Below are 18,874 nucleotides of genomic sequence, written 5' to 3'. Positions count from 1 at the left end.
GTAGTTATGGTGGGGTTTGCTGCTGTAAATGTAACAGTGTGTAGTAGAACAACATCCTGCTCATTGTTTGTGTGATGGATCTTAGCTGCAATGTATTTAATGTTTTTTTTTTCCTTGGCACAGTTTTTAAAGATACCATGGCATATCTATTGCACAAATGGTATGGGCTTCTGGAGATAAAGTGTTAACCTATTTACCACATTAAGAGGAAACGGCGCCCTCTGGTGTTTTTCTCCACCACATACTCCACTGACTTAGTGAAACAATACAATAAACCCAGACAGAGAAGACATCAACCCTCCTAATGATCCTTTTCGTGGTGTCAGAGTTGATGGGCCAATGGCAGTCAGATTGGAGTCTCAGAAGGATTTTAAGTGCTGTATTTCCTCAAGACTGTTCCCCAAACACAGCTTAACCAGCTGGTGAAAATAGATTTAAATTGAGTTCTACTGCAGTGTCTTCTGTTATTATCAAAATACCTTTTTCATTCATCATTTTACATGTTTAAATGTTTCAATATTACACACTTTGTCTACCGGTATTTGAAGGTTATATTCTCCACCTCCATTTATATATTTTGAGTGAAAGGACAGTAAAACACCTGTGGTTGATATTTTTAATAGTTTGCTTGACACCGTCATCAAACTGGTCACACAAACAAGATTTGAAAGGTTTTATTTTAATAGAATTTAACAACAACAATATGTAAAATAAAAAAAAAGAAAACCAACAGCAAAAGTGAAATTTCCTTCACTAGATTTTTTTTTTTTTCCTTAAAAAAATATCAGCCTTTCCCCTTGTTCACAAACCGTTTCAAAACCGGACAAACAGAAATAACATGATAAGTTCCGAGAAGCTGGAAGGCCATTAACATTTGTTGGCAAATATAAATATAGTGGTTTGAACAGGGTCTCAAATAGCTCACATGGAAAGAGTGTACATACAGTTTTATATGACAGTAGGACACTCGGCACTGCCTGTATCAATTTTTATTAATGTAGAAAACCAGGTTCCTTATTTACTGATTTAAATCATTGTGTTTGACAAGGAAATATATACATTCAGCCAGCTCTAACAGTCTCCAGAGTATGGCGTTTGTGTTGCCCCATTTGATCACACTGATTGTCTATTCGGGGGCATAATTGTGAGAGTACGAGTAGTCCGAGTAGTAATTCTGTGTCCCACCCCTGCCTGCTGGGTAACCCCAAGAGCAAAGTCCACCTCCAGTCCCGCCCCCCCGATCATGTCCTCGTCCTGGCCGAGGCCAAAGTCCTACTGGGGGTACTCCTCTCCCTCGGTAGCTCCCTAAAGAACCAGGACCCATACCACCGCGCATAGGCCCGTGGTCCATCTGTCCAGGGATGCCACCTATACTACCATAGCCCACACCACACACTTGATGTGGAGGCTTAGGTCTGACTACTGAGCCCCCCCTGGTGGCCACTGCGGGAAGGCCCACAGTAGGTCCAGGCTTGTCAGCGCAATTCACCTGAGTCCTGCCCCCCTGACTACCAGGGGTGCTACCTCCGAGGGTTTCCCCAGTGTTAGGGAGCCCACTTGGGTCCACTGGGCCACATGTGACCAAACCCTGGCTGATAACAGTCTCACAAGTACTGGTCCCTGCTGCCCCCCATACACCTTCCCCAGGTCCACTGCGTGTCCTATCGTGTTGCATCGGGGTCACACTAGTATTTTTAGGAATGCCAGCCATGTAACCTGGCTGGGCTAAGTCATTATGGTCTGTGTAGGGGATGGAGGTGGTGAGCGGAGAGTTCCCAGCAGCCCCTACTCCTCCAGTGTCCGAGCCATACGTGTGGCCCAGCATCATGAGGTGAGGTGGAGGAGGAGGTTTGACTTCCAAGGGGAGGGAGGCCAGTTTGGCTAGAGGTCCTGGTGTGGCCATGACAGGGGGGGTTGGGACTGTGGCAGAGGCTGAGCCTGGGGGGCGGTAATCCTGTTCCTGGGTGCCACTGCAAGGCGAGGCAGGATAGGCCGGGGAGGCCGCATAGCTAGAAGAGCCAGTGTAGGATGACCAGGAGGCTGAGGGACACAGGAAGCTCTGGTGGGGATTCACAGGAAAGCCTCCTGGCGATAAGCTGCCAATGTCTGAAGAGCCTATACCGATCTGGTTGGTGGCTTTGAACTGAGAGATGGCTGTTTTGAGAGCGCTGTAGTCAGACAGCGTTGGAGTTCTCTCGGGGGTGGACTGCTGCTCTGGGAGTGGAGGACGAAACTCCTCCATCTCTGGTGGAGGCGGCTGTGGAGGCTTCCTCTCCTCAACCTCCTGGTTCTGCTCTGAGGGATCCGATATGGTGGGTGGCTCACCGTCATCAGAGTCTAATGACATGTCCTCCTCTTCCACACACTCATCATTCACTACTAGGAGAGCAGGAGAGGGCAGAGACAGAGAAATGGAAAAGTGGAGAGAAAGATATTATCAAATAAATGTGTTAAGATGCATTAACAGCATCAAACTGCTGGGTAGTACAGACATCTTTAACTGGCGAGATAACTGTAAAGGGTATAAAGCAATTTAGCAAAGCAATTGCAGTACAACAAGACGACACGAAAGGGTTTTGGTGTCCTGTTGTTGACGCTACCCACCTGTAGAGGGCGGTGTTGGAAGCTCGTTCTGATTGATGGAGCCAATCAGACTGTGGAAACCGCTCATAACGTCATCAATGCTTCCTATCACAATCCCATTTCTGGAGTACTGTAGGAACATCTCAAATGGCCTCTCTGTAAAAACACATCACAAGATACAAAATTTGGTGAGCAATTTCTGCAGCTTTTCGTATGCATACGGAAAAATTAAGTTACACACTTTCTATAGATCGCAATGACAAAAAAGTAAAGGCTATAATAACAGAAATCATTTCAGTTTTGTCTGCTTAAACAAAAGAATACAATCGGTTGTTTGCAGTCAATATAATAGTAAATTATTCATATTATTCTAATAATGTATATAATTTATTCAACTAGAAATCATAAAGGAAACACTACAATAGCTCAACACTGACACATAAAGTCGTAGTTCTTTGCTTGTGTCAGAAGACTGATGAAGGGATGGATGAAGATACCTGTGAGGAAGATAAGGTGCCGCTGTTGCGTGTGCTGAGCTTGGAGCTTGATTAGGCATTCCAGATCTGGAGCCTGACGCGACTGGGTGTCACACTCGTGATAGGGAAGGAACTCCACTAGGTGCTTCTTCTGATAGGCTGTAAGAAGGTTCAGCAGCCCCATGGCGTTGGTGTTTAACCTTTAACAGCAAAAGTAGATCCAGACATTTATTTAAAGTTCAAGTCTGATTAAAGATGCTAAAGATCACTACTAGATTACTACCATTTTGGTTGAGCTCCTACTGAGATACTGACCTCCCCAGTTCTTTAAGCTTCTTCTGGGACTTGCAGTGCACCTTCCACTGCCAGGGGTGTTCCGGGGTGCTCTGCTCCTCCAAGAACTTCAGCAGCCCCTGCAAACGATCTGGACAACAGAAGCAACGCAAGCTCTGAAGTATCGTCCAACAGATATTTTCATAAACTTGCACAGCTCCCACAAAGAAAAGTAAAACTTACCCTGTGTGATAAGGTCAGGGTTGAGGACAAACTCATCAGACACCATGAAGCCTCCAGACACAAACAGCTCATTGTAAGTGTGGTTCTTGACGTCGTCGAGAGTGTCCACTCCAGCAAAGCTCACCGAAGGCAACTTCTTCAAAGACACCAGAGCCGGAATCTGCAGGGTGAAAAGATGAGACTTTCACAAATGGAGTTTTTCTATTTCTTTTTGTATTAAAACTTTTTTCATATAAGAAACAACTAAATATAATGTTTTCATGTAATATATACACAATGTGCAAATAATCCATTCATTAAAGTAAATTAACTTAAAAACAACAACACTGCAGATGTTTAAATATAATTATGATGCCATTATTGGCGTTTGATCACTGCTTGGTCCACTGGTGAAGAGTCATCCGAACTACATACTGGAGGTGAGACTGACATTGAGGAGGGTGACAGATGAAGAGGGTGTCAGGAGGTGATCAGATCGTACCTTGTGCACGTGTGCAGCGATGTCCTCATTCTGAATGATGATGAGGAGCTTATCTAAACTGCCGCTATTTTCTAGGAACGTCTGTGGGCTGCACTCGCTGTTGCCTAGACTCTTCAAGTACTCCTTTGTGACAGACAGGAGAGACGTAATTGTTAGAGACAAACAGATGAATGTGTCTTCCTCTCTTGCATGCACAAGTACTGACAGACAAGATACGGAAAGAGCTGAGCACTGAGACATGAAACACATAGTGACAAAGAGGAGCTAGTGTCGCCTTTCTAACAGTAGATCTGTGTTTTATCTTGTGTATGTCTGTGCAATGTACTACTGCAGAAAGCTGTGGAGGCTCTTTGGCTCCAATAAAAAAATAAAGGTGATCTAAAATACATCTACAGATAAAAATGTGAGGAAATGGATGTGAAACTGTGGAGAATTAGAAGTAATAATTAGGCCTGTATGATATGGTAAAAAAAGAAAATCATATTTATTTCTTATATATTTTGAAAGATATGATTCATGATCTCTTTCACTGAAAGAAAAAGCTATTCAATTCATGATGATGTGACAGTTGTTGGGGTCTCTACCCAATGTTTTCTTACAAGTAGAGAACAAGATTTGTAGGCCAGGGCATCTCTGCAGCACTACAGTACTTCTTTAGAGTGAAGTCACATATTGTCCCTCAACAGCAGCTTCTGTGATTTGGATGCAGCACTTGGTCATATTGCGATTTTGATAACATTTCAATTAATTGTGCAGCCCTAGTAATAATAACTTTGATTCACAGAACATCATTAGACAGCAGACAGGGTTTGGGGCTTTTGAGTAGATAAAACAAGCATGTTGGAGTTATCACCCAGGTCTTCTGCCATTTTACTGACTGATGATTAATTGTTTAAAAAACAAAAAATGAGACAGAGAACCCAAAAAACAGACAAAAAAGGTGGGGTAAGCAATTTTAGGTAAAGCGATTCTAGTCCAATGCACTTTTTGTCAAATTCAGCAAATATTTTCTCATAGTGCACTAGCTTTCAGCTCGGTGTGTGCCTTGACAAAAAAAAATGGTGTTTGTACACAGCCCTGGCTCTGTAAAAGGGGGGAAAAAATGGGCTGAGACACACAACACTAACTTGTTCATTCAGCCAGGATTTGTGCGTCGGGTAATGTTAAATTACTTGCCCATGGCCGGCATACTTTCTACGTTGCCAAGATATGCTGCTGTTGTGATGTTAGCTATAGTAGCAGGACAGTTGTGAGTACTGCTGTCTGAAGCTGGTGTGCTTGCTCTGGAAAACCGTCCACTCTGCATGTTAGCTTCACAGCAGCAACAGTTTGCCAACCCACAACATACCATAGCTAACATTAGTTACATTACTTGCGGCGTTGTTATGTGCGCTATATCACATTTGTCAAGATATTGGATTTCTCTAGAATTGCTTACCCCACCTTTAATTGATAATATGAATAACTGTTGCTGCTCTACTTTCAAGACCACACTGTAACCTTGTGTTGTACCTTGATCTCCTTGCAGACAGTGCTCTCCTCCCCCTCATCCCCAGAGTAGATGTAGAATTTGACTGTATTCTTTGTGACGTCCTTAAAGATCTCCACCAGGCTGCTGAAAACCTCAGGCTTCAGCTGACCAATGAGGCTGCCAGCCAGCAGGCCAGACCCGCTCCCGGAAGCATGGCCTGGGTTTTTTGAGTTGAGTTCTGGAGAGTCTGGTGTGACTTGAGAGGGAGAATAAATCTCTCCCCCCAGCTCTGCTGATGGGCCGTCTGTTTTAGCCTTAGTGGACGCCTTCTCCTTGACAGCGACCACTTTACCACTCTGAGAAGAGGTGGTGCTCTTCGACAGGGCGGGCTCTGCTTTACTTTTGGAAGTCTGGACAGGGGTGGGGGGTGGTGTTGTAAGATTAGATGTTGTCACTGGGGGAGGTGGTGAAGTGACCTTGGAGGGAGCAGGTGGGGATGGGATCAACGTGTCCATCTTCTCACACAGTGCTCTGACATGCCCCTGAACAGGGACAGGGGAGACAAAGGGTACAACAAAGTCTGAGAAGCAGCTGTTGGGCAGCCAGCAGTGGCGTAGAGGCAACCGCGGGGGTTGCTGCGACGTATAGCAGATGTGGTGAGTCTGCATGATATTTTTAATGTCAGAGGTAAGACTGTGAACTTCCTGGTTGAGTATGGTGTCCAGGCTGATCGAGGGCCTGAAGGAAACTTCCTCAACGACTGGTAACGTGGATGGTGCAGCTGCCTTTTTTGCTTCCGTGGCTGCAGATGTCTTCGGCTCTGGGAAGCTGTCTACAACCGTCACAGCCTCCGGCTCAGGCTCCAGCTCTGGCTCGGGCTCTGGCTCGGGAAAAGGCTGGGCTTTGTCTGGAGGAAAACAGGCAGGACACTTGTCACAGTGATGCTCAGATCTGCCTACAATATACAAGATAAGCCTACAAGGGAGAGGTCTGTGTGTACTGAGTGCTTTGAGGTACCTTCATTCACGGGGTTAACCCAACTCGTGTTGTCTGAGGTGTGAGCTTGCTCTGGCGGGGAGCCGGCGCTGAGTGGACTACCAGGGCTACAGTCCATGTCCTCCTTAACACAGAAAACACCAGAGGTTAATTTTAGGTCTACAAACACATTCAATGCATGGTAAAAAAAAATATATAAAAAAAACAACAACCCTAGAATCAACTGTTTACATCTCACCTCTGTGTAGTTTGTTTGTGACACTGGCTCAGTTTGTTTCCTAAGATCTGGGTCAATGAAGGCCGGTTCGGCCCTTCCTGAACCGGTCGACGGTTCACCGTGGTTTGACTGCACAGACATTGAACCCTGAGCCACGGCTTTGTTAAGAGTAGCCAGGAGGATCTTGAGAAGGCGTTGAGTCTCGTTGACTGCTGAGGCGTTGGTGTTACCATGAGCCCTCAGGTCAGTGTCATAGATGCCCATGCTTTCCATCACTGCTGTCAGATTGTCGCTCTGTCCACCCTCATCTCCGATCTCATCTGCTTGGGCTCCTAGCAGGATACATGCAATTAATTAGAGGCATTTGCTAAATCTGGTATATTAGTGTACAAGAACATCCTGAACCCTCAACAACTGTAATAGCAATTGTTGCACTTGCACACAGGAAAATGTACTGCTGTCTGAAATAGCAACAAAAACGCACGCATCCTGACATGAATGGGTTAAAAAATAAAAATGTAAACAATGATAAAGTAACTTAATTTTGATGTAAGCAAATACAGTAGCTGTATGTTAATATAGCGCTAACGGGCAGCAATGTTTTCTTACTTGCAGTGCAATGAACAATATAATGTAATATAATATAACTTTGGAAGCTGACAAAACCAAGCTAAATCAAGCTACACCGACAGCTGCAGCCATCCTCACCTCTACTGGGTTCCCCATTACTCAGCGGGTCTGTGCGTTGGTGTTTATTCATGCCCCCCCTTTCATCTCCCTCAAACTTTCTCTTCAGACTGTTGACGTCCCAAGTCCCGTCCTCGCCCCGTTCCTTCCCAGGATCCTTCACTAGTGCTTTCTTATGGAGCTGGATTAGCTTAAGCAACTGCTTCATCTTGTCTTTATCATACTCGTTCTGGGACAGCCGCAACCTCTGAGGGGGCTGAGGTTGGGACTCAATGTGGGACTTGTGCTGCAACTGGGCCCCGTTAGAATGGGCCAACCCTGACCTCCGTCTGCTGCTGTCAGGGGTTGGCTTCTCCGGTGCTGGCCTTTCTGGAGGCGGCCTCTCCTGCGGCAGCCTTTCTGCTGGTCTCTCTGCCCTGTCTGAGCCCCTGTCCGAGCCACCCCAGTCAGAAACGGGGCTGTATTCCACTGGTGCCGGTGTGGGTATGGGTACAGGGTTCCGTATCCTTTCAATGATGTCCTTCGCCTTGTTGAGAGGTAAAATGTAGTTGGCAGGGTTGTGGACGTAAGAACGCAGCACGGACTCCATGTTAAATTTGGGTCTGGGCACTTGAAGCGGGTTGGTCTTATCGTCCACATTATGTTTGTAATCGGGCAGAATGAACGGCCGCACCGTGCCCGAATCCATACGAGTTAGGTATTCGGTGGCCTGGCGCTCCGCCCCAGAGCTCACGTCCTTGCCTGGGTTGAGGCGCAACTTGAACAAGGCGTAGTGAAGAGCAGGGATGAAGGGCTCCATGGAGAACAGCATAGCAGGCTGGGGCTCCACTGTCAGCGGCTCTGGCTCGAACAGTCTTGATGCTACGAAGGAGGACATGTGTCATTTATAAGACTACAACAGTCTACAGTGACGGCAGTTTAAGAAAAGCCAAAACAGGTTACAGCATGGATGCCTCTGAACTCTATTTTTTCTAAAAAGGAGGAGCGTTCAGTAGCTAGATGTTAGACAGATCTGTTTCTCATATCCAAACATTCTCTTTCTGCTCATAAAACGGTCCAGTTGGGAGCTTCATGCAGATGCCGAAACAGGAGCCCAGTCAAAAAATAAAAAAGGGCTGATAGCCAGTGAATAATACTTACAATACTTGACAACCATCCTTGACTCCTGAAAGATGAATAATGCTTGCAGGTTCTTCTCCACCCGCCCCCGCCGCTCTAGAAAACAAACAGAATCATGTTTTTAAAGCTGAACCCTTGCAGAAAAGGAACAAGTAGGTGTTCAAGCTGACACAACAGAGAATTATGAGAGGAGAGTAAAAGCGTTTTGGCACCTTTGGACTCAACCATCTGAGCTGAGGAGAGCAGGAAGAGAAAGCCCCTGTCAAACAAGGACTTCACCAGCACCTGAATAAGGACAGTAGACACCACAGTCAGAACTCACCGGGGTGTTATCATTATCAGATAACGTGAGCGATCTTAATACCAGTCTGTTGCTGGAGGGGTTTGTACTTGTGTACATTGTGTTTGTTTATGGTTACTGAAAAAACAAAATAAGAATAGCATGACAGATGTTTTCTCTCCACCTTTTTCTTGTGGAACATGAAATGATGCATAAATGCAACATCATGTGACAAACTTTACTTTCATTCTTGTCCTTTCTCCGATTTTGAAACAAGAGGAATTTTTGTATGAACTAAACACGCAGAATATTTGAATTCAATTCAGCACTAAGACAGGTGAACTGATTCTGTATCTCTTGGGGGATTTTCAAGCATGAGAACCTGGTAGGTAACAGCTAGAGGGTGACTCACCATCCTGTCCCTCTCCAGTTTGTTGACCAGCGCTGCCAAGCTGCCGCAGGTTGGTTTGCCTTTTCCATCCACCACCTCAAACAGGCTGCAGGACATCCCACACTTCATCACTGCGGACAAAGAAAAGAAAGTTGGAATACAAAGCAAAGCCATAACTTAACTATGTAGTTAATGTATGCTCAGTTTTATCTGAAAAAACACTTTGTCTATAATGGATGGATTTAGTAAGATAACTGCTTTTGTAATGCACAATGTAGTATATGTATTTCGAATAGCTATAGAAATTGAAATGCATTAGTGCCTATAGCCCACAGGCCCTTTTTTTTATCATTTAATTATGAGATACACACATGTGGAGTCCGGACTGACCTTCCCGTGATACGCTGTAGGTGTCCCAAGAAAAAAGCACAGAGGGAATCTTTCGCTTCACCTGCTCCAGCTGCATGCCCCGATTTACCTCCAGCTTCTCAGGCCTGCAGGGAAGCGCATGGGGATTTATCAAAAAGCAAATCATAACAAATTCCAGAAAAACATAACTACTGTCTGTATATAACACAATGGAATTCCAACTTTCTCTTCTAAGGTATGTGCAGTGTTTAAGTTTAGCACATAAAAATCTTTAGTGGCAAAAAGTGTCTTTAATGATTAACAGAAGAATTACGTAATATCTTGAGATATGCATAATTATATGAGAGACTAAAGGTTTACTTACAGTTTGAAAGGGAGGTAGGGGCGCGAGGAGGATCGTAAACAGATTGGGAATAACTCCTGGCCCTTGTTCACTAGTGGACCACTCCACAGAGTGTAGCAGCTCTTCCCTGCAAAGGCATCAACAGCACAGGTCAGAGGTCAGACATGATACAAAAAACGCAGGGCTCATGAGTTCACATAACTGCTGGTTTGTCACTGAAAAGCCACACGTTTTGACAGATATAATTTGGATAATTAGCCCTGAAAATGTCCTCTTTTGTAACTGACTAGAAGTGAGCATGTCAATTAAAAGTGCTAATGTTAGATCTTAGGTAGTTTTTCACTCCTGGTGTTAAATGTTTCATTACATATTTATAATAAAAAAAAAGTTTTTTACCTTTACTTCCTTCAGGGGAAATAGTGTTAAACCTGTTAAGGAGAGAAACAAAAGCTTGTTTACAAACACAGCACACTATGGAGATGTTACACATCTCTTGCAAACCTCCCCAACCGCCTGAGTTTCACCATTTCCTGCAGGAATACGTACCTGTGTGCAGTCATAGGAGTTGCTGCAGCCTCCTTGCCTTTGTACTGAAAGGAAACCACAGCGTAGGGGCACACGTGCCTAGGTCGTGCCTTGATCTCGTCAAATGCAAACTCGAAAAAATATTGCTGAAAAATGGCAAGAAAGATGCATTAAAACTACTGACTTCTGTCCAAGACCTAAAAGAACATTAAAACATCACTTTAATAACAGAATATGAACAATAAGCGAATGGAAAACAAACCAATGTTTACCTGTGTGAGCTCAAAAGCCCTGTAAGACAGCAGAGACGTAACCCTATTGGCACTTTTAGACAAGTGACAGTCAAACTTGGGTGTAGGTTCTATAGCATTCTTAGGCATGTTCTCATGGATGTGCTTTATTCGACCCTGAGAAAACAAAACATACTGGTGAGCTTTAAGTCCCGCAAGAGTTAGAACTCTGCCAACACCACAAAATGAAAACAGTATGGTAGCCTTACCCTCATAACTTTAAAAATGATCATGTCTCCGGAAGAGCCCACTTCAAAGGGATTGATTTGTAACAAATCAGAATATTTGGAGAGACAGACACCTACAATGACAAAAGAAGCAAATCAAAGGAAAGGAATAATAAACATACTCAATACTCAGTGGGTAGTCAGTTGTGAACCAACATTTAAGCGACATAGTGTTGCATATATCAGAGCTGTTCCCAGCTGATAAGGCATGTATTAGCTGTCTTCAGTTGTAACTTTCAGGTCAAAATGCTAAACAATAACACCCCCTATCTACAACAATACAGTCTCTTTTTAAATCAACAGCAACATGCAAGAGACAAACTTACCCATTGATGGATTTCCTAGTGTCGTAATCCTCGAGTGTCCAACAGACAGACCCTTCTCACAGATCCACTGGAGCTAAACATACAAGACAACATACAAAGTTGAGAATCATGTAAAAAAAAAAAAAAAACAGAAAACAAACAACACGCTTTATAACTTGTCCATCAGCAATACCTTGGATTTGTCCGGATAAAGGAAACAGTACGACTCAGTCAGTTCTTGTTCTGTCCGCCCCTCCTGCTTCATTTCTCTCCGCTTCTCGATGAACTGGCCACACAAAGGGAGGAGACAGCAAATGAGATAGAGCCGTCTGAAACTCACAAACTCTCACATGCATGGCTCTGGCAGAATGTGTGCCCTGGGAAGATTACATACTGAAAACATTTCATTACAACCTGCCCTCGGCATGTGTTCTTTCCTGTCACATGAGCTATGAGAATCTGAACAAGAACTTCTTACTCAAATTGCATTGTTATGTTTCAACCTACAAAAAAAAGAAAAAAAAAAAGGTTCCTTCAATAAAAAAGGGAGCAGCTGAAAAGCTCGTGTTGACAGTGTGGGGTACAGGAAGACAATGACCAACCTCCTTCTCCAGCAGCTCATTGTGTATTAGCCTGGCCTTGCAGTAGGAGAAGGTTCCTCGTGATTTGGAGTCTAGGTAAAACGAGGAGACGATCTTCACGAGGTTCTCAAACTCCCGGCTGTCGGGGGGCAGAAACTGGTACAAGCCTGCACACACAGAAGGGAGTCAGTGGATTAGCATTTGTAGCATCTGTAAGCATAGACCTAAAAGTAGCATGCCACACAAACACTTTTCAAACTACAGCAGAAAGCAGCATAATCAAACTGACTGTCCTTCTCTTCTCTCATTTACAGGGTAATATGACATTAAGGTATCAACTCCAAAACAGGTTTCTTTCGGAGTGTTTAGACTTCAGCTCGATATCCAACTCTGATGTTGTCATATAAAAGCCACTAGGAACGTGAAGCGGTGTAAACCTGGTGCTTGCAGGCAACAACTCTTTGTGCATGATTAGAACAGGTCAGTGGGGTTGCAGTGAATCTAGTCTTGTGGTGAACTTATTCATCATGTGATAAAGCCAGCTCATCACAACAGGCTACTGAAATGTGCTTTGGGAATTACTAGGATGGGAAGAACACTTGTCAACAACAGCACCGAGGAATCCCTTACATCAACAAGTCGTCATACGGGTGACTGTATCTGTCTACATTTACACGAGGTGTATTCTGTCAATCCAGACACACGCAAAGAGGTGAAACAACCACTTTCTGACTCCAGGCAACCTGAGCGGAAGAATCATCAGCCTCGAGTCGTGGGGTAACGAGAAGGAAACGTCCCTTGTGTGAGACAAAAGAATGAAGTCTGGAGACATACCGATGGAGTACACAGTCTGTCCCGCAGTTAAGTTTCTAACTTGGGCAATAAGACACTTTGTACATTACAACCTGCTGAGGGACAACCTACTGCAAGCACAACACACATTGTGGGACTCATAAATGTTCAGGAACTCCAGCTCGACTTTGCATATATACAAATAACTGATGTATCCCTGCAGGGTTTGTAACAACCACTATCCATATGCCACTTTGCTAAGGATACTACGGCCTTTTTTTTTTGGGAAATATGATGGGGAGTATGTGGAGTACTGTACTCTGAGGAGGTGAGGTGCAGATGGGATGCTCCTAAATGCCAGTCACATCAAGCTGGGACAAAAGGGGGGGTGGGCAGCCCTACTTAAGGAGTTCATAATAAGTGTCATAGTACTGTGAACACATTTCAAATAGACGGGTGTGGTGGATAAATCCATGCCCTTCACTGAGGTCAATGAGACACCCACATGTTGTCAGGTGATGGCTGCAACACACTCATGACACCACCACCAGCAGCAGCATTGAATGAGACTATGGTCCCATTAACAGGTGAGGAAACCAAACAAGGTGGGCTTTCAAATGGGCAGTCCTCAAAGTGCAGCTTCCAGGCGCCTTCACGGGAACTGTTCCCGGTAACTGCCTGCTTCTCACTGGATAACTTGGGATACCTGAGTCGGACTACCCGAAGCTATAGCTGCTGTAACAACTCACGGCGCATCAACACTAGACTATCCGTGTGCTGTAATCGCATGACGCACGATTCAACTTTAAAACCTGCGTTGCGGGTTAACATTTAGTTAAACTAGCGACCAAACCAGCCAGCTAGCTAGTTAGTTAGCAGGCTAGCAACATGCAGCAGCAAAATTATGAAAGACAGGACAGGGTCTGTTCAAAATTGCAGCTATATGGCACCACCTTTCCGTTCTTTTATCTTCCTCGGGATTTGAAAATTTCTCCGTGGCAGCTCTTCGCTCGGTCTCTGGCCCGGTGAGGGAGAACTGCTAAAGCTCCGGGCGTCCGTCTGCACGCTCCTCCGCCGCTCAGGGGCTTCTTGTTCGGGCATTACACTGTCTCCACATCCAGGCTGATCGCCATTTTGGTTGGCTGTGGCCGAGGTGGCGGCTGAATTCTTCAGGGGTTCGCCACCCTCCGGCTGGTGATCGTCCGTCTCGGTACATTCTGAGTCCCTTTTCCCCACCGCGTTGGGGTTCAGGGCCATTTTCGGGCACCGTGCACGTAATACGGGCAATGTCGCTCTAACGATTACGGCGCCGCTTCACACACACACTGTCCTCCTCACCCAGCCTCCGCCATTGTGAAAATGACGTACACGTTCTTCTCCACCACTGCAAAACGCTGCCGTCACTATGTTTACATACGAGACTATCCGCGCCACCCAGCGGCGGAGGGGTGTACTGCGGCAATTAATATAGTGATGGGACGTGAGTGAACGTGGAGCCTATTAGGAATATTAATTTGTTTCTCATTACGCTTAATTATTTTGTTTTTTATCTGTTCTTTTAAAAAAAATAAATACATTTTTTGTTGTTAGCGATCATGTATTGTGCTGGGTACTATTTGTTTGTATTTGGCATACTAGTATGTACACTTTTTTATTGAATAAAGCTAAACAAAACAACAAATAATGCTCTCATTTAACAAAACACAACAGGAGTAAGCTGTGGGATGAAGTGAAATATGTGTGAGTATTATGAATCTGACTGGACATATTTACTCTACATTTTAACATTTAGTTTTTGTATCATTATGCAGCACTTTATAACACCTTGTATCACAGCTTTACCCCACATTAGATGGCTGGTAGATGACTACTGATTATTGAAGTGGGTTGATGCCAACCTATAGAACAATACTACTCTTGTAATACATCATTATACCAGCAGGTGATGACAAAGAGGCACATATTCTTCATCTTACAAGAAAGACTAAAGAAATGTGCAATTTTAGATGTTTTTAATAACATTGTAAACATTGTAATTATATACTGTCTGTATGCTTTATTGCATTACATTCTGTATTCACATTATAAAATGTGACAGCTTGAAATAATAATTAGAATATTAATGCAATCCCATGCATGTTTTTCCTTTAGGACCCATTTGCTATAACAGTAAATTTTTACACAAGGCATTAATGTGTCACTGTAACTATTAAAAGAAAGAACTAAAAATTACATACAGTTTTGTACAAATAGTATTGTAAGGCATAAAGTACATTTACTTGGAAAGTGCTTTCCAAAACACACAATATCAAGGCAAAGATATAATGGATAGTGACTGTCTTTGCCCCCTTTGTCACAGTGGTATCTGTGACAACTGTAAATGTGTTTCACTCTGGGTTAAACATGCTGCCCCTGCTGTAAACATCAAACTCCTTGTAGCGTAGGTAATCTTTCAGCCTGGTAGGAAGAGGAAGGAAGTTGATGAAAACTGGGGCTCTCAAGCGCAAGCGACTGAGATGCTCCCTTATCCGCAACCGACACAGGTGCTTCAGGCTCCTTGCATTTCCTGAGTGTAAATAAAGTCAGTTAACATACTGTATAGTCATTAATACACTTTTGCTGACAGGTAAAAAAAATAACTAAAACTGCATCGTGGCAGTTTTTACTTTGAATGTGACAGATCTCCAGCCACTGTTTCTGCTCCTCCAAGGTGTCTTTAAGTTTGGTGCAGAAGGAGACGTGGTCGGTGTAGTCGAGCATGATGCGCACCACCTGAGCAGATAAGTGCTTAAGCCAGGACACTGTTATGACCTCACAGAACTAGAAAGAGACAAAGACACACGGCAGTCAAAGCGAAACCCTGAAAGAAAGTGTTGGCACCCCTGTGGAATTCACTTTTAGATTCTTTACGCAGGAGGCAGTCCTATTCAGGGGTTTCATGGGAGGCTCAGTGAACAGAGGTGAAAAAAGAATTACATTACGTATTACATTCGTTATCAATGCTTAGAGATACTGTAATTTTTGGGAAAGTTTTTCCCACTTAGAGACAGAAACTTATAATTGCCTTTTTTTATGTGTTTGGTGTAGTCTGAAGTTTTGTCAAACATAAATATTAGGCAATCTTTATCAATTGTTAAGAGTCTATGTGATCAAATGAGATAGTCATGATCCCAACCATGGATTAAGTGAAACTAAGCATGCAAACAAACGGGGGTGGAGGGCACATTCTCAGACTTTAAAACCCATTTTTGCTTTACACTATTTTTTTCTCACACAAGCTTTGCCTTACCACCATGTCTTTAATGATTGAGGTCGACCAAGGAGTGTAGTCATGGGAACTGTTGCCGTAGGGACAGTCAAAGCAACGCTTAACATCATATCCATGGTTCAGAATCATTCTCAGCATGACCTCGTCTTTCAAGGCATACTGTAGTGCAGAGGGGAAGTGAGTGCTGTTGATACGGGAGTAGTAGTTGACATTTGCACCAGACTTCAGTAATGTGTTGATTAGCTCATAGTTGCCCTGCCTAAGAGCCACCTGCAAACAGTTAATAGGATCCTGGTTCACCATTGCCCCAGCCTCTAACAGCAAGCGGGTGCACTGAAGATCATTGTTGGACACAGCAAAAAAGAGGGCAGACTTGCGCTCATCATCATAGTTGCGGCGCACCCTTGGGTGCAGCATGAAGTTTGGATCATAGCCAGCTTTAAGCAGCATCTCCACACAATGGGCATGTCCCCCGGCGGCTGCAGAATGGAGAGGACTCATCCCACTTTCCTTTACAGCGTCCAGCTTAGTCACTGGAATGAGGTGCTCCAGGGCCCTGTCAAAGAGGAGTCCTCATTTAAGAACATGACAGCAGATCAAACTGTAAAAGAAAGAAACCTAGATGTTGTAATATAGATATTCCTCACAGTATGTGTCCATGGTAGGCCACACGGTGAATTGGCAGGTGCCCACTGTAAAGAGGTAGGTTGGGATCTGCTCCATGGTCCAGGAGTAAGGAGATTATGTCAGGGTTTCCTGATGCTGCTGCGTCAAACAAGACGGTGCCCGACTCAGATTCACAGCACACATGGGCTCCTACAAAATATATATTCAGTATATATGCAATAGACCATTTCCTGGAAAACAGTATGGAAAGAGTTATCCACAGTTTTGCATACAAATAGATGATTTTTTGTATCTTCTACTGTTGCACCATACATTTCAGATCAACTCACTGAGTGATTGGAGGTTAAATCACCTTATCTCAAATACCTTTCTGTAACAGGACCTCAACCACATTCAGATGTCCATTCAGTGCAGCCAGAGACAGTGGAGTTTTCTTTTTGATGTCACATGCATTCGGGTCGGCACCCGACTCTAGGAGCAGATAGACAAAGTTCTCCAGGCCTAAGAAGGCGGATTCATGTAGAGCTGTCCTGTTTAGTGGTCCTGTTTGGTCTACTTTGGCATTGTAGCGAAGCAATAGTGTGGCCAAGTCGTACTGGTCATTGAGAATAGCTAAAAGAGAGAATAGAAGAATTAAGAATTAAAACAATTAGCAACTGTATTTAGGTGTCTGTAAAATGATCTAAAGCTCTATTTTGTATTCAGATGTCAGATACCTGCCACTAATGGAGAATCCTGCTCATCGTTCTGGAGATCTGGGCTACAACCGTTCTGTAACAGGAATGTGGCATTCTTTCTGAGTCCATGAACCACAGCCAGAAACAGTGCAGTCTCACCCTTCAGGGTACGACACTGGACTGCACCTGGGGGTGATGCTGGAACCCAAACACAAAACTAATCAACATGCCAGAATTGTAAAAGAATCAATTATTAGAGTCATACTGTTAATAATTTGACTACTACCTGAGAAGATAATCTCAAGTATCCTTTTATTCTCTTGGACTGCAGCCTCGTGCAGTGGGATCCACCCTCGGTCATCAACCCTGGACAGAGTCTCTGGTTGCACTATCATTCTGTTCAGTGCATCTTCATCACCTAAATACAAAGACATATTATCAGAATATATCAGAACCTCTGGCAAGATTAATAATAACCTGCATCAGGTTTGACAGGTTAAAGAATTGAATGAATAAAGAATCAGCTTACCCTCCCTGATTGCTTTGAAAATCTCATCAGGGTCTTCACTGGGTTTCAGATCACTATGGAAAGAAATAAAAAAGGATTCAAATGATCAAGAGACGCACGCTGTACAGACAGAGATATAAAATTCTGGGTGGTTGGAGATTAACCTTGGATTCAATCCTTTGAGCTTTCTATATTGAATCAGACTTTGTTCAATCATATATTGCGTTGCCTCGTCTTCATCCAAGTCGTCCTCCGATTGATAAAAATCATCTTCTGTCTTTGTGCTCATCTGTTAGTCCAGAAAGTTTCAGTGCACAAGCTCTGGGAAAACACAGTCTGAAGGTAAACAAGATCATTAATTCTGGTACCTGAGAACTTGTATACCACTTGCAACCCTGAATACCAACATGGAAAAGTGAACTTGAGCATACTACAGTTAAACACAGAGTAGTTGCAGCCAGCATTATTGTTGTTGTTGAATTAGATGTCAAAATGAGTTTAGTGACACTTAAATGTATTCAAGATACTGGATCTAATGATTTTGATTTTGCCCTATAGCTCTTAACTTTACAGGCCATGTGAGAGCTACAGTACAGTATTTTATTTTTACAGTATTATATTGCAGTATGACTGATGGGAGTATTTCTTAGATATGAATCTAGGAAACGTTGTAAAGAAAATGTATGCCACAACAAGACATTTTAACAGCACGAGTGCTATTAAATGATCTGTAAATTCAACAACATAACCTTAAATTTAACAAACCATGAAGTCCAACACGTTGTCTATACTGTAAACTCTGCACTAATCAGTCTAGTTTTTCTCTATACATGCATTATTTATGTATTGTATGGTGTTTACCTTCAGTCAAATGGCTGTGCCTTCGGTGGCGTTAAAAACAGTAGAGCCAGTAGGCTCCTCAGTACCCCTACATGCTGCAGCTATTTATATCTCTCCCACTATAAATATCAGATCACGGGGTCTTTACAGCCAGCACCTAGCTTTGACCTACTGAGCACTGCCATTACAGACACCATTCAGTTCATATGCAAATTCACTCATAACACAGTAATTATTAAACACAGCAGGTTGACTTTTGCAGTAACACTTACTACAACAGTAGACAAATATTAGGTGTTTGGATT

The 18,874-nt window shown here is 43.6% G+C and overlaps 2 protein-coding genes across 5 annotated transcripts; both read right to left on the bottom strand.

Moving 5' to 3' along the window:
* Window positions 1-602: 602 nt before the first annotated feature.
* Window positions 603-14,021, bottom strand: tasorb (transcription activation suppressor b). Of its 2 annotated transcripts, none has more exons than XM_035656537.1 (23): window positions 13,603-14,021; window positions 11,879-12,024; window positions 11,470-11,562; window positions 11,298-11,370; window positions 10,954-11,045; window positions 10,727-10,861; window positions 10,476-10,600; window positions 10,326-10,357; window positions 9,951-10,056; window positions 9,608-9,711; window positions 9,239-9,348; window positions 8,759-8,831; window positions 8,568-8,642; window positions 7,449-8,288; window positions 6,762-7,072; window positions 6,545-6,647; window positions 5,569-6,434; window positions 4,057-4,179; window positions 3,576-3,735; window positions 3,375-3,483; window positions 3,081-3,259; window positions 2,605-2,739; window positions 603-2,379 (listed from the first exon to the last, which is right to left on the bottom strand). In XM_035656537.1, the coding sequence occupies exons 1-23, from the start codon at window positions 13,904-13,906 to the stop codon at window positions 1,127-1,129; spliced, it is 5,547 nt and encodes a 1,848-aa protein (XP_035512430.1). In that variant the 5' UTR covers window positions 13,907-14,021; the 3' UTR covers window positions 603-1,126. The 2 variants fall into 2 exon arrangements, with proteins under 2 accessions (XP_035512430.1, XP_035512431.1); XM_035656538.1 differs by having other exon boundaries at window positions 603-2,376.
* Window positions 14,022-14,644: 623 nt separating this feature from the next.
* On the bottom strand, window positions 14,645-18,685 carry asb14b (ankyrin repeat and SOCS box containing 14b). Of its 3 annotated transcripts, XM_035657139.1 has the most exons (11): window positions 18,591-18,685; window positions 17,894-18,065; window positions 17,751-17,803; window positions 17,508-17,639; window positions 17,261-17,419; window positions 16,911-17,156; window positions 16,565-16,733; window positions 16,188-16,473; window positions 15,939-16,076; window positions 15,316-15,469; window positions 14,645-15,215 (listed from the first exon to the last, which is right to left on the bottom strand). In XM_035657139.1, the coding sequence occupies exons 2-11, from the start codon at window positions 18,016-18,018 to the stop codon at window positions 15,037-15,039; spliced, it is 1,641 nt and encodes a 546-aa protein (XP_035513032.1). In that variant the 5' UTR covers window positions 18,019-18,065; window positions 18,591-18,685; the 3' UTR covers window positions 14,645-15,036. The 3 variants fall into 3 exon arrangements, with proteins under 3 accessions (XP_035513032.1, XP_035513029.1, XP_035513030.1); XM_035657136.1 differs by having other exon boundaries at window positions 15,939-16,473; XM_035657137.1 differs by having other exon boundaries at window positions 15,939-16,473; window positions 17,894-18,050; window positions 18,591-18,678.
* Between the last annotated feature and the right edge of the window lie 189 nt (window positions 18,686-18,874).

The sequence above is a fragment of the Morone saxatilis genome, unplaced genomic scaffold (assembly GCF_004916995.1).
Source record: "Morone saxatilis isolate NCDOM2014 unplaced genomic scaffold, NCSU_SB_2.0 Contig15, whole genome shotgun sequence".
NCBI lineage: Eukaryota > Metazoa > Chordata > Actinopteri > Moronidae > Morone > Morone saxatilis.
This window is presented reverse-complemented; position numbering and strand designations above follow the sequence as displayed.